At 46.6% G+C, this 18,680-nt stretch overlaps 2 protein-coding genes and 1 long non-coding RNA gene across 3 annotated transcripts in view; 2 read left to right on the forward strand and 1 right to left on the reverse strand.

The window, feature by feature from the left end:
- LOC140418655 (uncharacterized) overlaps positions 1-12,140 on the forward strand; it is a 58,497-nt gene extending 46,357 nt beyond the window's left edge. The window contains exon 5 of the mRNA XM_072502218.1: positions 9,792-12,140. Within this exon, the coding sequence (XP_072358319.1) occupies positions 9,792-10,586 (795 nt within the window). The 3' untranslated portion in view covers positions 10,587-12,140. The remainder of the gene's footprint in view (positions 1-9,791) is intronic.
- LOC140418657 (uncharacterized) lies at positions 59-3,552 on the forward strand. Its single transcript, XR_011945204.1, has 2 exons — positions 59-208; positions 378-3,552. It is a non-coding gene; the product is annotated as an uncharacterized lncRNA (long non-coding RNA).
- A 3,038-nt stretch (positions 12,141-15,178) lies between the features above and the next one.
- On the reverse strand, positions 15,179-18,139 carry LOC140418646 (uncharacterized). The gene is made up of 2 exons (XM_072502203.1): positions 18,081-18,139; positions 15,179-16,950 (listed from the first exon to the last, which is right to left on the reverse strand). Exons 1-2 carry the CDS (start codon positions 18,114-18,116, stop codon positions 15,841-15,843), a joined length of 1,146 nt encoding a protein of 381 aa, XP_072358304.1. The 5' UTR covers positions 18,117-18,139; the 3' UTR covers positions 15,179-15,840.
- Positions 18,140-18,680: the final 541 nt, after the last annotated feature.

Raw genomic sequence — 18,680 nt, forward strand, 5'->3', positions numbered from 1 at the left:
GCAGAGCGCAGCCGCAGTGAGAGTGAGTGATGCTCCCACAGGCTGAATGAGAGTCGCCGCGAGCGGGGACAATGGTGAGAACCCAAACCCCCCCCAATAAGACCCATTGGTTTTATTGTCAGTCTGCAGACAGGAGCTGGAGAACTGAACCCAGGCAGAGGAGAGGGAGGGAGAAAACTGGCAGTGGAGGAAAGAAATGGTGCAGATGGTGAGATGAGTTTGCATTTCAGCCCAGGGAGGAGGGAGAGTGTGTGGGACGGGGATTTACAGCTTTGGGGGAACAAGAGAGGAAAAAATATTCCAGAGAAACTAGAATTGTCTGTTCAGAATTTCTATCCTGGACTGACAGTGATGACTTTTGTAAATTCCTTTTCCAGGATATTGGAAGTGGGAGGATTGGCCGACAGAAAACTCAAACCAAACATCACATCGAAATCTGACAGTCACTCGATTCATCAGGAGCTGAATATCATCAGTCTTTGAATTTGGAAGGAGAAATATTTGTCTGTTCAGTTTCAGCGGTGCGACTGCAAAAGCAGCGAGATATAGGAGAATACTGAGATTCAGGCTACTAGACTAGAAGGGCTTGAGGTTCATAAGGAGGAGGTGTTAGCAATTCTGGAAAGTGTGAAAATAGATAAGTCCCCTGGGCCGGATGGGATTTATCCTAGGATTCTCTGGGAAGCTAGGGAGGAGATTGCTGAGCCTTTGGCTTTGATCTTTAAGTCATCTTTGTCTACAGGAATAGTGCCAGAAGACTGGAGGGTAGCAAATGTTGTCCCCTTGTTCAAGAAGGGGAGTAGAGACAACCCCGGTAACTATAGACCAGTGAGCCTTACTTCTGTTGTGGGCAAAATCTTGGAAAGGTTTATAAGAGATAGGATGTATAATCATCTGGAAAGGAATAATTTGATTAGAGATAGTCAACACGGTTTTGTGAAGGGTAGGTCGTGCCTCACAAACCTTATTGAGTTCTTTGAGAAGTTGACCAAACAAGTGGATGAGGGTAAAGCAGTTGATGTGGTGTATATGGATTTCAGTAAAGTGTTTGATAAGGTTCCCCACGGTAGGCTACTGCAGTAAATACGGAGGCATGGGATTCAGGGTGATTTAGCAGTTTGGATCAGAAATTGGCTAGCTGGAAGAAGACAAAGGGTGGTGGTTGATGGGAAATGTTCAGACTGGAGTCCAGTTACTAGTGGTGTACCACAAGGATCTGTTTTTGGGGCCACTGCTGTTTGTCATTTTTATAAATGACCTGGAGGAGGACGTAGAAGGATGGGTGAGTAAATTTGCAGATGACACTAAAGTCGGTGGAGTTGTGGACAGTGCGGAAGGATGTTACAAGTTACAGAGGGACATAGATAAGCTGCAGCGCTGGGCTGAGAGGTGGAAAATGGAGTTTAATGCAGAAAAGTGTGAGGTGATTCATTTTGGAAGGAATAACAGGAAGACGGAGTACTGGGCTAATGGTAAGATTCTTGGCAGTGTGGATGAGCAGAGACATCTCGGTGTCCATGTACATAGATCCCTGAAAGTTGCCACCCAGGTTGAGAGGGTTGTTAAGAAGGCGTACGGTGTGTTAGCTTTTATTGGTAGAGGGATTGAGTTTCGGAGCCATGGGGTCATGTTGCAGCTGTACAAAACTCTGGTGCGGCCACATTTGGAGTATTGATTGCAATTCTGGTTGCCGCATTATAGGAAGGATGTGGAAGCATTGTAAAGGGTGCTTCCCAGAGGAGATTTACCAGAATGTTGCCTGGTATGGAGGGAAGATCTTACGAGGAAAGGCTGAGGGCCTTGAGGCTGTTTTCGTTAAAGAGAAGAAGGTTAAGAGGTGACTTAATTGAGGCATACAAGATGATCAGAGGATTGGATAGGGTGGACAGTGAGAGCCTTTTTCCTCGGACGGTGATGTCTAGCATGACGGGACATACCTTTAAATTGAGGGGAGATAGACGTAGGACAGATGTCAGAGGTAGGATCTTTACTCAGAGAGTAGTAAGGGCATGGAATGCCCTGCCTGCAACAGTTGTGGTCTCGCCAACACGAAGGACAGTCAAATGGTCATTGGATAGACATATGGACGATAAGGGAATAGTGTAGATGGGCTTTAGAGTGGTTGCACATGGAGGCGCAACATCGAGGGCCGAAGGGCCTGTACTGCGCTGTAATGTTCTATGTTCCCTGAGTGAGAGTGTTCCAGTGAACTGACTGTGGAGAGAGCTTTACCCAGTTACACAGGCTCACGTCATTCACTGCAGGGAGAAATTAAACGGCTGTTTGTGTGTGGACAAAGCTTCAACCGGGAGAAACATGCGGACACCCTCACCATGGAGAAACTGTGGAAATGTACGGACTGTCGAAAAGGATTCAGTTACCCATCACAATTGGAGGTTCATCGTCACAGTCACACTGGGGATAGACCGTTCACCTGCTCCATTTGTGGGAAGGGATTCACCCATTCATACAACCTTCTGACACACCAGCGAGTTCACACTGAGGAGAGGCCATTCACCTGCCCTGTGTGTGGGAAGGGATTCACTCGGTCATCCCACATTGTGACTCACCAACTTGTTCACATTGATAAAAGACCGTTTACATGTCCTGACTGTGAGAAGAGTTTTAAATGTAAAAAGGATCTGCTGACACATCAACGTATTCACACTGGGGAAGAGACTGTTCTCCTGCTCCCTGTGTGGGAAAGGATTCATTCAGTCATTCCACCTGCAGACACATCAACGTGTTCACTCTGATCACAAACTTTTTAACTGTCCTGACTGAGAAGAGCTTTACAAACAAAAAGGATTTACTAACACACCAATATGCTCACACTGGGGACTGACCGTTCACCTGCTCTGTGTGAGGGAAAGGATTCAGCCGTCCAAGTGCCCTACTGAACTACCAGAGAATTCACACTGGGAGAGGCCATTCACCTGCTCTGACTGTGGGAAAGGATTCATTAATTCATCCAACCTTCTGATACACCAGCAACTTCATACAGGGGATAGACTGATCACCTGTTCTGAATGTGGGAAGGGATTCACACGTTCATACAACCTTCTGACACATCAGCATGTTCACAGTGAGGAGAGGCTGTTCACTTGCTCAGTGGGTGGGAAGGGATTCACTCATTCATACAACCTATTGAATCACCAGCAAGTTCATACTGGGGAGAGGTCGTTCACCTGCTCTGTGTGGGGGTAGGGATTCAGTCAGTCATCCACCCTGCTGACATGCCAGAGAGTTCAAACTGGGGAGAGGCCGTTTATGTGCTCCATACGTGGGAAGGAATTTTCTCATTTATCTTATCTTCTGAAACATCATCGAGTTCACACTGTGGAGAGGCCGTTCACCTGTAATGTCTGTGGAAAGGCATTTACTCAGTCATCCCACCTGCTAACACACAAGCGACTACAAGGTTTGGATTCTACTCTGATTGATGCTGCTAATTACGTCCAGGACTGAATCAGGTTCACTCTTGACAGTCTTAATCTGCTGATGAGATTTAATATTCTGAATAAATGTGAAATAAATAAGCTTGGTTTGAAATATTGCAGATTTTTGTCTTTCCCACCTGAGTGTTTAACAGCACCTGGCTGGAGCTCAGAAAGGACAATCTGGAGGAGGATCACATGGCAGGAACAGAACTTCAGCCTGGACACAGTCCTTCAGGGTCACACTGAGAGGGACAAAAGACACCTCTCTTCACTGACAGCAAAGTCCCGGTGTGGGTTAATCCTGAGGTGTGAGAGAAATGTGTCCCAGCCGCTCTCTTCATGGTTCAGAGCTCCTAGGCATGGAACAGAAGCTCCTTTACAACTGTGTTCAGAGTCAAGAAGAACAATGGTGAATGCTGGAAACGTGCTGTCAAATCAGAGATTGGTGTAAAACTGTGATGTTCCTGATTGAATGTAAAGCAGCTGGTTTAAGTTTCCAGAGTGAAAATGTGGTTATGTGACAGTCACAATGAATTAATTGAACAGAAACCTACTTAAAATAGATTGTTGAAGTCTGCGTTAAAATAACAGCTGGAGGAGTTCACAGGAGCCTGGTAACTGCCGGGACAATTAGACAACGGTTTGATTCCCAGATAAAGAAGGATTGCCCAGCTAAATAATTCTACAGATTCTCTACCCTCTGAGAGAAGAAATGTCTCCTAATCTCTGTCCTAAATTTGAAATCCCTTACTCTGAGATTATGCCCTCTTGTCCTAGACTCTCCCACAAGAGGAAACAAGATGATTTTTCAGGCTGTGTAAATGGTTCCACAGACAGTTCACTGGATCACTCTCACTCGGGTGTGTGTGTGTCTCGGGGCTTTTCCAGTCACACTGATGTTTGAAATCACTTCCCACAGTCAGAACAGACAAGCACATTGACAGTTTGTGATATTTAGATCCTAATGAATTGAGTGACTTGTCAGATCTCGATGTTATATTTGGTATGAGTTGCCCAGCTGCCAATCCTCCCGTCCTAATGCCCGAAAAAGAAGTTTACAAAAATGATCACTGTAAGAATAGGGTAGAAGTTCACAACAGATCATTCTAGTTTCTATCAAACCTTCTTTCCTCTCTTGCTTTCCCCAAGCATGTGGTCCAGTCAAAATAAAAGACCAAAATCAACTAGAAATCGCAACAAAAGTGTCGGGAACCTTCCTAACTGAACCAGAATATTGTTCCCAGTGTCTCTGAAACACTCTGTCCACTGAGGTATCCACTGGTTGTGGAAGGTGTCAAGCATTCCGGCGGGTACCGCATGCTCCCTCTGCAGGGCCACTGGGAATAGACAAGACCACGGAATAGAAGTCGGCAGCCAGAGTAACCCCCCCACCCACCCATTAACACTGCCAGTTACTGTGAAAAGGCCCAAGTCGGCACATTCCGGCGCCTGTTTGGGTACACAGAGGGAGAATTCAGAATGTCCAATTCACCTAACAGCACGTCTTTCGGGACTTGTGGGAGGAAACCGGAGCACCCGGAGAAAACCCACAGGGAGAATGTGCAGACTCTGCACAGACAGTGACCCAAGCTGGGAATAGAACCTGGGACCCTGGAGCTGTGAAGCAACAGTGCTATCCACTTTGCTACCATGCTGCCTATCCCACCCAGCTACAATGCACTGTTTTAACCAGACCCAAGAGTAGATTCAAGATGTCACATTCGGCACAAGGATACTAGATATTATAGACTGTAAGATCCACAAACTCTGTCAAGATGGCTGCAACTTAACAGGTTATTATGGACATTAAACTGTGGGCAATATCTCTGTGACCAATATTTAGTTTAACACGGACCTGAATAAGGAAACTTTGCAGCCACCTGTGAAGTTTAAATGTCTCGTTGTGTCAGGATGAACCACCATTTGAGGAAAATGAAATCTCTGGACTGTTGGATGTTGGACTGTTGGACAGGAGAATGAGCTCGAATTGGGACAGAGTGAGTGAGTGAGCATCGTAAATTGCGATTGTATCGGGGTGTTCTGGGTCTCAGACTTGTAACCCTGCAGTTAATTGTCAGGGATGCAGTACAATAAACCCTGAACAAAGCAAATGTGTGTGTGAAGCAAGTGAAGCAGCAGGAAACAGCTGAACCAGCAGAGCTGAATGTCTGCCAGTGCAGCCACAAGACTGAACTTATTCCAGCTTCCAGGTCCACATGAGAACCAACGTCCTGGCTATTCACCTACAAGAAGCTTCAGAGCCTCATGATAATTATTTATTTCTAAAAGCGCTTCACTCCAACTAAAGGACCTGCTCAACAAGAAGACAACAGGCCTGCAGCGATATAAAGATTGCAGCCTACATTCCATTTTCATCATTACAGCTTCAACTTGATTATCATAGAATTTACAGTGCAGAAGGAGGCCATTCGCCCCATCGAGTCTGCACCAGCTCTTGGAAAGAGCACCCTACCCATGGTCAGCCCCTCCACCCTATCCCCATAACCCAGTAACCCCACCCAACACTAAGGGCAATTTTGGACACTAAGGGCAATTTATCATGACCAATCCACCTAACCCGCACATCTTTGGACTGTGGGAGCACCCGGAGGAAACCCACGCACACACAGGGAGGATGTGCAGACTCCGCACAGACAGTGACCCAAGCCGGAATTGAACCTGGGACCCTGGAGCTGTGAAGCAATTGTGCTATCCGCAATGCGACCGTGCTGCCCACTAATTAGTTGATCTGTAACTAATTTCTGTGTATGTGTCAGTGAGTGTGAAAGAGACGAGAGACTGAGATGTTCAAACATCCAGGGAAATAGTGTGATAATAAATAACCTTTCCTTTAAAAATCACCAGTAAGCCTGCTGCTGAAATGTATTTTAAATAAATCACACTGAGGGCAAGGAAATATCACACAAACTTCCTGATAATGGACTGGAAAGGACCACGAAATGTAATCAAACGCTGTATAACCCCCTTCAGGTAGCTATACAGAGGCTGCAGCCTCTCGCGCTGAATGTCTACGTAATTCAGAGATACCTCCAGGCTACAAACATCAGCTTCAGCCTGGGAGTGGGTGAAAAACTGTTGATCTGTAATCTTCGCCGGGCACTAGGACCCGCCTGGGAACGGAAACCTTCAGGTTCCGCCCATCAGCTGTTGCATCACCGAGACGCCAGCGCATGCGCTCTGCTTCCCCAAGATGGCGGCTGTGAACCAGGGCCTGGTCCCGGGAGAGAGCTGACCGGCGGTGATGTGACCTGAGGATCACCGCACCTCAGGCAAGGGGCCAGGTTGGGAAGGCGGTGCCTTCAGGAATAACTGGGAAGGTGATGTTTGGTCAGTTGCTGCAGTCTGTGTGGTGAAGGTGCTGTCACAGTGGTGTGAGGTCAGGAAGTACAGGATTATCACCCAGCAATGATCAATTAAGGGGAATGTAAATCCAGCTCAGGCTGCTTTCAGATTTGAAAGGGAGCTAAGGTGTGTCCTCAGAGCTGGTGGTGAAAGCTGCAGCTGGTGAAAGAGTGGCTAAGGTAAATATTGGTCCTTTAGAGGATGAGAAGGGAGATTTAATAATGGGAGATGAGGAAATGGCTGAGGAACTGAACAGGTTTTTTGGGTCGGTCTTCACAGTGGAAGACACAAATAACATGCCAGTGACTGATGGAAATGAGGCTATGACAGGTGTGGACCTTGAGAGGATTGTTTTCACCAAGGAGGTCGTGATGGGCAAGTTAATGGGGCTAAAGGTAGCCAAGTCTCCTGGACCTGATGGAATGCATCCCAGAGTGCTAAAAGAGATGGCTAGGGAAATTGCAAATGCACTAGTGATAATTTACCAAATTCACTAGACTCTGGGGTGGTCCCGGCGGATTGGAAATTAGTAAACGTGACACCACTGCTTAAAAAAGGTTTGGAACTCTCTCCCACAAACAGCACGTGAAGCTCGATCAGTTGTTAAGATTAAATCTGAGGTAGAGTTTTGTTAAGCAAAGATATTCAGAGATATGGAGTTAGGTCACAGATAGGCCGTGATCTCACTAAATGGCAGGACAGACTCGGGCTGAATGGCCTACTCCTGTCCCTATGTGTATTTCTGTGATTCTGAAGTTCAGACAATAATACCATGACAGGGGCAGCACGGTGGCGCAGTGGGTTAGCCCTGCAGCCTCACGGCGCTGAGGTCCCAGGTTCAATCCCGGCTCTGGGTCACTGTCCGTGTGGAGTTTACACATTCTCCCCATGTTTGCGTGGGTTTCGCCCCCACAACCCAAAAATGTGCAGGCTAGGTGGATTGGCCACACTAAATTGCTCCTTGGAATAAAAATGAATTGGGTACACTAAATTTTTAAAAAAGAATACCATGACAGGGAAAGAGTCCGGATTAGAACCTGAGTTAGTCCGAGCTGCAAACCATCCCTCCAGATCCTTGCCCTTCATGGATTTAATGAAGGCCAAGGCAATAGTTGGATTACTGAAAGACTTGACGGAGTTGTTGGATACCATTTTTCGGGTCTCACGATAAAGCCTGACGTAATTCACTCCCCACAGGATTGAGCTGCCTTTGAACTTCATCGAAGCATGAATGCTTTGTTTGTGTTGCTGCCGAAAGTCCTGAATCCACCCTCCCTCCTGGGGCCAGACGCCACCTCACCGTACCAGTCTCCAGGACCTTCTGGCGATCTTTCCAGTTGTGGAAGTGAATGATTACAGGCCTGGGATGAAAACTATCCCTCAGCCTCAGAGATACAATGCACCCTTTCTAATTTGAAAAACCCAGGCTTCACATCCAGCTTGAGAAAACATGGCTTCTGGTCCTCGAAGAATTGACGGGAGCCTTACCCTCCACACCTTCTGACAGGCCGACGACTCGGATGTTCTTTCTCCGACCCTCAGTTCTCCAAGTCCTACAGGACCTCCGCCAGCCACTCGGCTTGTTTTCAAAGGATTGAATTCTTGCCCCCGTTGAGGAGGCATCTTGCTGAACGTTCAGGATTCTCTCCTCCGGATCATCGAGCCTCTTCATGGTGTTTTGCAGCTGGGCCTCATGAGCTCACAGATATTGAGTCAGCACACTCCGCCTCTGGTCAATAACAAGGATAATATCAGCAGTCATCATTTTCGCCGCCTCCCGGAGAGCTCGGGGTCGAGAGACCTCCCGAGTGTCAGGCCGCCATGTTGAAAAGGGGGCTCCATTTCCGCTGAATCCACCTGCGCTGTTTTATTGGTGCATTTCTTCACTTTTTCTGGCATAATCCTACCAGACCGAACCCTGAAGTCTTCCAGGACATAACAAATATGAATTCAGGATTAGGTAGATGAGTGCCAGGCGATCAGGATAAGTGACAGATTATAGGTGAGTGGTACCAGAACCTGCAGAAAACCAGCTACTCCCATGCCAGTGTCACATGCCCCCCCCCCCCCCTCCTCCCGCAGGGTTATGGGGAACTGGCAGGAAAATGGAGAGAAAGCTGAGATGAGGAGGGATTTCTTTATTCGAGGATGTGGTGAAGCTTTGGAATTCTCTACCCCAGAGGATTCTGGAGCTTCAGTCATCAAGTATTTTCAAGATACAGATTGATAGGTTTCTAGATATTGAAGACGTCGGGGGATATGGGGGATAGTGTGGGAAAACGGTGCTGAGGTAGATTGACCAATGATCCCATTGAATGGTTCAGGTTCGATGGGCCGAATGGCTGACTGCAGCTCATATTTGTTATGATCCCCTGGACAGGAAGCTGTAAGCTGGGATGTGTCAGTCAGCCTGAATCAGCACCTTCAGGAGAATTAGGAGGGTGAATATTAGATACAGCAGAGTAAGAATGGAGGGGAGAGTGTGTGGAATGGAGATTTACAGCTTTTGGAGAACAATAGAGGAAATAATATTTCATAGAAACTAGAATTGTCTGTTCTGAGTTTCTATCCTGTACTGACAGTGATGAATTTTGTAAATTGTTTTTACAGGATATTAGATGAGAAGGAATTCCAGACAGAAATCTCAATCATCACGTCTCGATCTGACAGTCACTCCCTTCCTTGGATCCTGAATATCATCGGCCTTTCAATCTAGAAGGAAAAATGTTTCCCCGAACTGTCAGCAAAATATTTCAACCGTCAGTGTGACTGAAAAAGCACCGAGACCCACACAACACACACCCGAGTGAGAGAGTTCCGGTGAACTGACTGTGGAAAGAGCTTTAACCAGTTACACAGCCTGAAAAACATCACAACATTCAGAGTGGGGAGAGACCATACCCGTGTTGTGGACAAGGCTTTGACTGATCATCCAACCTGGAGAGATGTGAGGAGACCCAAAACATGGAGAAACCGTGGAAATGTGAGGACTGTGGGAAGGGATTCAGAGCCCCATCTCAGCTGGAGATTCATCAACGCAGTCACACTGGGGAGAGGCCGTTCACCTGCTCAAAATGTGGGAAGGGATTTACTCAGTTCTCCAGCCTGCAGGCTCACCAGCGAGTTCACACTGCGGAGAGGCCATTCACCTGCTCTCAATGTGGGAAGGGATTTACTCACGTATCCAACCTGCGGAGGCACCAGCGAGTTCACACTGGGCAGAGGCCGTTCACCTGCTCTCAGTGTGGGAAAGGATTTAGTCAAGTATCCAACCTGCAGTCACACCAGCGAGTTCACACTGGAGAGAGGCCGTTCACCTGCTCTCAATGTGGGAAAGGATTTAGTCAAGTATCCAACCTGCAGTCACACCAGCGAGTTCACACTGGAGAGAGGCCGTTCACCTGCTCTCAATGTGGGAAAGGATTTACTGACGTATCCAACCTGCGGAGGCACCAGCGAGTTCACACTGGGCAGAGGCCGTTCACCTGCTCTCAGTGTGGGAAAGGATTCACTCGGTTATCCCACCTGCGGAGACACCAGCGAGTTCACACTGGGCAGAGGCCGTTCACCTGCTCTCAGTGTGGGAAAGGATTCACTCAGTTATCCCACCTGCGGAGACACCAGCGAGTTCACACTGGGCAGAGGCCGTTCACCTGCTCTCAGTGTGGGAAAGGATTCACTCAGTTATCCCACCTGCGGAGACACCAGCGAGTTCACACTGGGGAGAGGCCGTCCACTTCACAATGTGAGACGGGATTGCATGTTTCACCACACCTGCTGTGACACCAACAATTTCACAATTGATGACAGGGGTTGGATTCTGTGTTATTGTTTCTGCTCTACATCCAGGACTGCATTTTGTTCATTCTGACAGGTGGTCAGTGGGGATGGTCGGAGGGTTTCTTTCTGCTGGACTGGCCGGTCTCACCACTTTGCCTCCAGTGGGCTGATGCTCTTTGAGCCTTGTTGCTAATACCTGGCTTCAAATTGCACAAGGATCACAGAGTGAAAGGGTGTTTGGAAGTTTGAAGATATTTAGTTGCCATTTCTGTTTGGAACCCAGCAAAGCATGCCACGTTGTCATGGAGAGGGGCACGGGTGATTACATGGTTCTTTTGTTTAAGTTATCTGGGCGTTCCTCACAGAAGAAAACTATCAGGGTACGAGGGGCAAGTTGTCTGAGGTGGACTGGGAAACTGATTGGTACAGGGAATACCTCGTGTTTAAGGAATTATTACATATTTATCAGGGTTGGTTATCTCAGTTGAGTGGACGACTGGTTCGTGATGCAGAGCAAGGTCAACAGTGAGGATTCAACTCCCGTACTGGCTGGGTTTATTCATGAAGGCCCCACCTTCTCAACCAGGCACCTCGCCTGAGGTGTGCTGACCCTCGGGTTAAATCACCACCAGTCAGCTCTCTCTCTGTCAAAGGGGAGAGCAGCCTCTGGTCCTCTGTGATTGAACAACTTTAATTTCACATATATACAACAAATATAGGTTTCTTTAAGGAACGAAAATCCAAAGGAAAAGTGCTGTAACCGTGGCTAACAAGAAAAGTTAAAGATTCCATGAGATCCATTAGAATTCAGCAAAGGAGGACCAAGAAACTGATGAGAGCAAACTGGCGAGAAACATAAAAATCGACTGGAAAAGCTTCTACAGGAATGTGAAAAGGAAAAGATTAGCAAAGACCAATGTGGGTCCATTCCAGGCAGAGACAGGAGAGTTTATAATGGGGAGTAAGGAAATGGCAGAGAAACTGAACAATGTGTGTCTGACTTCACAGAGGAAGATACAGAAATTGTCCCCAAAACACCAGAGAACCAAGGGACTGGCAGAGATTAGTATTGGTGAAAAAGTCGTATGGAGAAATTAATGGGCTTAAAAGTTAATAAATCCCCAAAAGCTGATGACCTACATCCCAGTGTTGAACGAGGTGGCTGTCGAGATCTCTATTCCTCATTCTAAATTCTCCTGACTCTATCCGGAACGGACAAAACTGTGTCTGAGCCAAACATTTCCTTTTTACGTAGCCATAGAAGAGTTTACAGTCCATTTTTAAGTATTTTGCCAGTTCACATTCTATTCTATTCTCCCTTTGTTTCTCAGTGTCTTGGTTGAAAACTGAAGTAAATCCTCGGGAATGAATCATCACTTTGGACAGGTTCTGAGACAATTAAGTTTCGACTTCCAGGGCAGATTAACTATAATCGTGGAGTGTGATTTTAGATTGTATAAAGGGCGAAGTTCTAGTTTATAGTTTAATGTGTAGGTTTCCGAGTTAAAGTAGCTTCTAGTTTGTTTTTTTGTTGCATTAAAACTCATAAAACGTTAAGTCCCGTCGTGTGATCCTTTAATTTGTTGACTGGGAATTAGATTTTTTATAAGAAGTTGCTGACCTTTATGGAGATCCTAATCCACAAGTTTTGTCTTCCTATTTGACCCTCGGGCACCTTTCTGTCTCTATTGCTCGTGTCAGTGACAGCCAGGTGATGGAGCTGAGGGCTGAATTTAGCTGAGAATAACGGGGCCTGTGTCCCAGTTGGGGAACTACCATGGGCGTCGCTAATAGAGACAGGAAGGTGTTGGAGGACTGACTGGGAACTGCACCTCCAACCAATCAGCGGTGGGGGGGGGTGACCGGGGCTGACGGTGATGTGACCCCCAGGGTTCAGTGCCTCCGTGTCCAAAGCGGGGAGTCACGGGAACAGGGTACAGAGGAGCCGAAGGGAAACCATTTGGGTCCAGAACATGGTGAACATCCTGTTACTCTGGTTGTCTTTGATCCTCAAGTAATTTTCTGTTAGTTTTTTTAACCATGTTCTGTTTCGTTAAGAAACTTTTAACAGGAAAATATTTGAATTGGTTGAACTTGTCTTGATTAAATTTATTCACTTTAGGAAAAATGGGTGAAATGGGTTGACAAGCTCTTTAACAGAAAGTGAGTCCCTCTAAGGTAATTGGCAAAGGAGCCAGAGGGGTTGAGGAGATTTGATTTTTCTTTTGACAGTGTTTGAAAATGGGTTTAAGGAATCAATCGTGACTGACTAATTTATCACGGTTCTCTGAGGAAGTAACAAGGGATGTCAATAAAGGGGAACCTGTAGATGTGCTTTATCTGGATTTCCAGGAGGTATTTCCCAAGATGCCACTTCAAAGGTTATTACATAAAATAAGAGCAGCGAATGAGCTGGGGTGAGGTGGACCCTGGTAACATTATGGACATTGAAATATCTGGTCTCAGTGATGGTGTGGATGTGGGGTCAGAAACTCATCTTGGGGTCAGATCTGACACGGAGATTGTGCAGAGTGTGGTTCAGCCTCAGACAATTCCCAGGGAGAGGGATGGTCTCGGGAGTTAGGGAACGGAATTTGTAGTGGTGATTGAAGTCGATGACTGGTCTTCCCAATTTTTAATTGGAGGAAAGCCTTTCATCCAGTACTGGACGTGGGATACGCAGTTTGATAATTTAGTAACAGTGGAGGAATGGAGAGGGATGGGGGTGAGGTAGAGCTGGGTGTTGTCAGTGTACATGTGAAAACTAACACGGTGCTTTTGGATGATGTCACCTCACGAGAAATATGAGGGGCTGAGGATAGATCCTTTGGGAACACCGAGTACAAGGGATTTGGAGAGTAAAGGGAGATTGGAGATCATAGAATTTATAGGGCAGAAGGAGGCCATTCGGCCCATCGAGTCTGCACCGGCTCTTGGAAAGAGCACTCTACCCAAGCCAACAACCCCACCCTATCCCCATAACCCAGTAACCCCACCCAACACTAAGGGAAATTTTGGACACTAAGGGCAATTTAGCATGGCCAATCCACCTAACCTGCACATCTTTGGATTGTGGAAGGAAACCGGGGCACCCGGAGGAAACCCACGCACACACGGGGAGAACGTGCAGACTCCGCACAGACAAGCTGGGAATCGAACCTGGGACCCTAGAGCTGTGAAGCAATTGTGTTAACCACTATGCTACCGTGCTGCCCTAAATGTCTTGGAAATTTGTAGAGATGGTGGGGTCAAGTGTTATGTTTAGGATAGGCGATGATGCTGCATTAAAGTGAGAAGGACAGAACCAAATGAGAGAGAACTGGAAACATATTAACTAGCATAGAGAGGTTGGATGGTCAACTGTTTTGTGAGAATGGAGTCAAGGGAACAGAAGTTGGGTCTGATGGACAATATAAGCTCGGAGGGAGTGAGAAGATTGGAGAGAAACTGGAGAAAGATCCGAGTTCAGGGCTCAGACGAGGAGGAACTTTAGACAGTTTGGTCTGGTGGGTTAGTGGGAGGGAGGGAAGCAGCAGAGGCAGCTGATCAGATTGCCCCAATCTCAGTGACAAAGAAACCCCATGAACTCCACATACTTGTTGTCGGAGGTGAGGATGGATGAAACAGGGGGAGGGGGGAGAACATTTCAAAAGGAAGAACTTTTGTTAGAAATATTTTGAAATACTTGATGCACATTGTTTCACGCAATGCTGATTTATTTGACTTTTACCTGGAATATTAACCCCTATAACTGAGCTGGAGTTTATTTACTGTTAATGGCATAGCCAAAAAGGAAATTTGAGACATTTGTCCTCCCAGTTTGTCTTTGCAATTTGTATAGCACAAGGAGAGGTTGTGAACCAGAGAAATGATGTCCCTGACTACTTGTGATGGTTTCATTGCAAAGTAAATGTTTATGATGGAATAGGAAAATAAATAAAATGATATAGAAGTACACTTAAAATAAGGCAATGGCTTCACACATCCCAATACTTTAAACAGTTCCAAACAATCTTAATTTAACTACCTCAGAGCGAACCTCCCCAATCTGTCCAGCAACGCCTTATGGATTTAAAGATCTACAAAATGCAGAAACCTTGTCCCAAACTGCCTTTACTCCAATTTGCTCCTGAGGTTAACCAGCAGTTAACGGGCTTTTCAAATCTGGCTTCCTTCACACAGCTTTCTGGGCTGAGATTCAAACAGCATCTTCACAGGTTTCAGGGGCTTTTAACAGTAACTTAATTTGAAGCCTACTTGTGACAATCAGCATCCCCTTAACTACATTCTTTCCCTTTGATCTCTCCATCACTTTACCCAATTTCTTTTGAACTAATTTCTCCCAGAATTGATTAACATAATCTCTTTACTTCAACATTCATAATTTTAAAAAGTGAATTTACTTTATCCATATTTCATTCATGACACCTTTCTTTCACACCTTGTGTTGCTCTGTTTCTCTGGTTCTAAATATGGGGGTTAATATGGTCACCTTCCTTAATCCTAATTGTGTTTGCTTTAGTCGCCAGGTATCTCTCGATACCGCCACAAGGTTCAAATCCGAATACTAATCAAAGAGCCAATACACCAGTTAGTTAGTTCAAAGTCAATACTATTTATTTACACACACAGTAAGATCTACGTGTCTTTGGTAGCCGTTGGCCTTGCTTTGTTTGTGCTTTCGGTTGGGGAACTGGCGCCGGGATGCCTGAAACAGTATCGGTTACCTGAGTGGCTTTCCTTTGTTCCCGGAGATGGGCCATCAATATGCGAATCGACCTATAGTTTCAATTCCGTCTGGGAGCTGTCTCCCCAATCTGCATTCGGGCTCTGTGCCTGCTTGTTTTCCTAACATTGTCCACAGTTCCCTATATTCTTTGCGAGCGTCCATTTTGTATTCTGGAAGTGGCCATCCCAGATGGCTACACTTGCATATTTTATCTTTTGAATCACAACACCCATTTACATCTGTTTCTGTTCGCTACCCAACCTGACTACATTTTTTCGGTAAACATCTGGTTTGAAGTCTAGCCGGGCTCATTAACACATCAAACTCAGTTTAAATTCACACAGCTACTCTATCTCCCATCGTAAGGACCACTTCACCAGTTGCATAAAATGATAATATTACACATAGAAAATAGTTCAATTTCTTAGATTCTTCTGACAAATTTTCTTGATAAAACATCAGTAGAAATCAACGTTTATGAACAAGGTTCATTCCTGGATGTGATTAACAGTAAAATACAATCACTAATTATTTACAAACACGCTGGTGACTTGTCAGGATGGACAACCGAGTGAATCTCTTCCCACACACGAAGCAGGGGAACGGTCTCTCCCCAGTGTGAACTCGCTGGTGTCTTTGCAGAGTGGATGACTGAGTGAATCCTTTCCCACACTCGAAGCAGGTGAATGGCCTCCCCCTGGTGTGAATTCGCTGGTGTACAGTCAGTAGAGATGATTGCCTGAACCCTGTCCCACAGTGAGAGCATCTGAATGGTCTCTCATCAGTGTGAACAAGCTGATGGCGCATCAGATCCACAGGACTTTTATAGCACTTCCCACAGTCAGTGCATTGAAATGGTCTCGCTTCAGTGTGAACCTGCTGGTGTTTCAGCAGGGTGGATGAATCGCTGAATCCCTTTCCACACTTGGAGCAGGAGAATGGCCTCTCACCGGTGTGAACTCGCTGGTGTTGTAGCAGCCCTGATGATCGAGTGAATCCCTTCCCACATTCGGGGCAGGTGAACGGCCTCTCTCCAGTGTGAATTCGCTGGTGTACAATGAGTTCAGATGACTGCCTGAACCCAGTTCCACAGTCCAAGCACCTGAACGGTCTCTCATCAGTGTGAGCTCGCTGATGGCGCATTAGGTTGAGGGAACTTTTATAGCACCTCGCACAGTCTACACATTTAAAAGGTCTCTCGTCCGTGTGAACCTGCTGGTGTTTCAACAGAGTGGAAGAATCAGTAAATCCCTTTCCACACTTGGAGCAGATGAATGGCCTCTCCCCAGTGTGAACCCGCTGGTGTTGTTGCAGCCCTGATGATCGAGTGAATCCCTTCCCACACTCTGGGCAGGTGAATGGCGTCTCCCCACTATGAACTCGCTGGTGTCTCAGCAGATTGGATGACCAGGTGAATCCCTTCCCACATTCTGGGCAGGTGAACAGTCTCTCCCCAGTGTGACTGGGCTGATGGGCTTCCAGCTCCGAAAGGGATCTGAATCCCTGCTCACAGTCCCCACATTTCTCCGCACTGCTAGCATTGCTATTTTCTTGCATGTTAAAAATCTGATGATATTCAGATCCTGATGTGATGTCTGTTTTCAGTTTCCCAACTGCAAATCCTCCCCTTCTAACACCCTGTGAAATTGATTTAAAACAGAAAAAAAGGAGTGAGAGAGAACCCACAAAAACACAAAGGCAGCTTGTGAAATTGAGCTGAATTCATCTGGTCATTTGTGGGGCCGGCACTGGGAGAAAGTGACCATGAAAACTGTTGGGTTGTCACAAAAATCCAACTGTTTCAGTGATGTCCTCAGGGAAGGGAACCTACCATCCGGTCTGGACCTACACAGGATTCTGGCCTTTATATGAACAAATGAAACAGGAGCAGGAGTAAACAATAAGCCCCATTGAGCTGCTTCAACGTTAACTATGATAATTGCTGATCTTGGTTTAATCTCCTATTTCCTGGCCTCCTCCTCAAATCCTTTGATTCCCTGAAAAATCTCTCCATCTCTGGGTTAGAAATTTCTGCCATTTTAATCTTGGGAAGACTGAAGCCATTGTCTTCACTCCCTGCTACGAATTCCACTTCCTAACCATTCAATCCGTCCATCTCCTCAGAAACTGTCTGAGGATTGTGCAGAGTTGAGGGGCTGAATGTCCTCCTTGTGCACTGACGGGATTCTATGATTGTCAGTCTAGGATAGAAATTTCCAACGTTCTTTCTCCTGCTCCCTAATCCAGAATGACCGATCATGCTCGCTGCTGTACTTTGCCCCTCGTCGTCATCAGCAGTCCTTCAATTTGAGGATGACGTCAGCTCAGAGTCTTGAGTTTCTGCCATGATGGACAGAACCACAGATCTTGAGACCATGAGGTATTGGGATCAGGAGAGCAGGATGTATTTCCCTTTCTTTCCATCAATCCATCGCCCCAACATTCAGACATTGGGACTCAAAGGGTGATGTAGATTGATGGACATGTTGTCTCCATTCTGAACAATGGGTAACAAGCTCCTCCCACTCATTGAAACATTGCCCCCTAGAAAGATGACGGCCACGCATGCGCCATGGTGCACACATTCCAATAAAGATGGTGGCCATTAACCCAGGCTGAAAATGAGGAACTGCAGCCCCGCTCGGTACAATCTGGGTCTGGTAAACACTTTTCCGAGGTTACTGACTCACACAAGGTGCTTCCGCAGCGTTTCCGCCATTCCCCGCGATCTCTCCCTCTCTGCATGTTGTTAACCAACGCTTACTTACTGCGGGTGTAAAGAAGCAGCCGCTCTTCGTCGCCATTACCCACACTGCGCATGCTTCAATCACAGCAGGCCCCGCCACTCTTTCACTCCGATTGGTTGGAGGACCAGCCGCTCCCGGTCGGTCCACCAGTCCTGCCCCACCTGATCCTATTGGTCCGGAGCCGCTGTCAATCACCTGGGCATTGTGACAGTTTCAAATGGTGAGAGCGGCCACAGTCAGTATCTGGAGAACCATAACTAAATTTTGTTTTCATAAAATAGTGAATTAGTCATGGTTTGTTGACAGCAAAATATAATCAATTTCTGGTGTGTGTTACTCTGTCGCTGTTATAGATCATAGAATTTATAGTGCAGCAGGAGGCCATTCGGCCCATCGAGTCTGCACCGGCTCTTGGAAAGAGCACCCTACCCAAGGTCAACAGCCCCATCCTGTCCCCATAGCCCAGTAACCCCATCCAACACGAAGGGCAATTTTGGACACTAAGGGCAATTTAGCATGGCCAATCCACCTAACCTGCACATCTTTGGACTGTGGGAGGAAACCGGAGCACCCAAAGGAAACCCACGCAGACACGGGGAGGATGTGCAGACTCCGCACAGG

Source organism: Scyliorhinus torazame, chromosome 5 (assembly GCF_047496885.1).
Source record: "Scyliorhinus torazame isolate Kashiwa2021f chromosome 5, sScyTor2.1, whole genome shotgun sequence".
Classification (NCBI taxonomy): domain Eukaryota; kingdom Metazoa; phylum Chordata; class Chondrichthyes; order Carcharhiniformes; family Scyliorhinidae; genus Scyliorhinus; species Scyliorhinus torazame.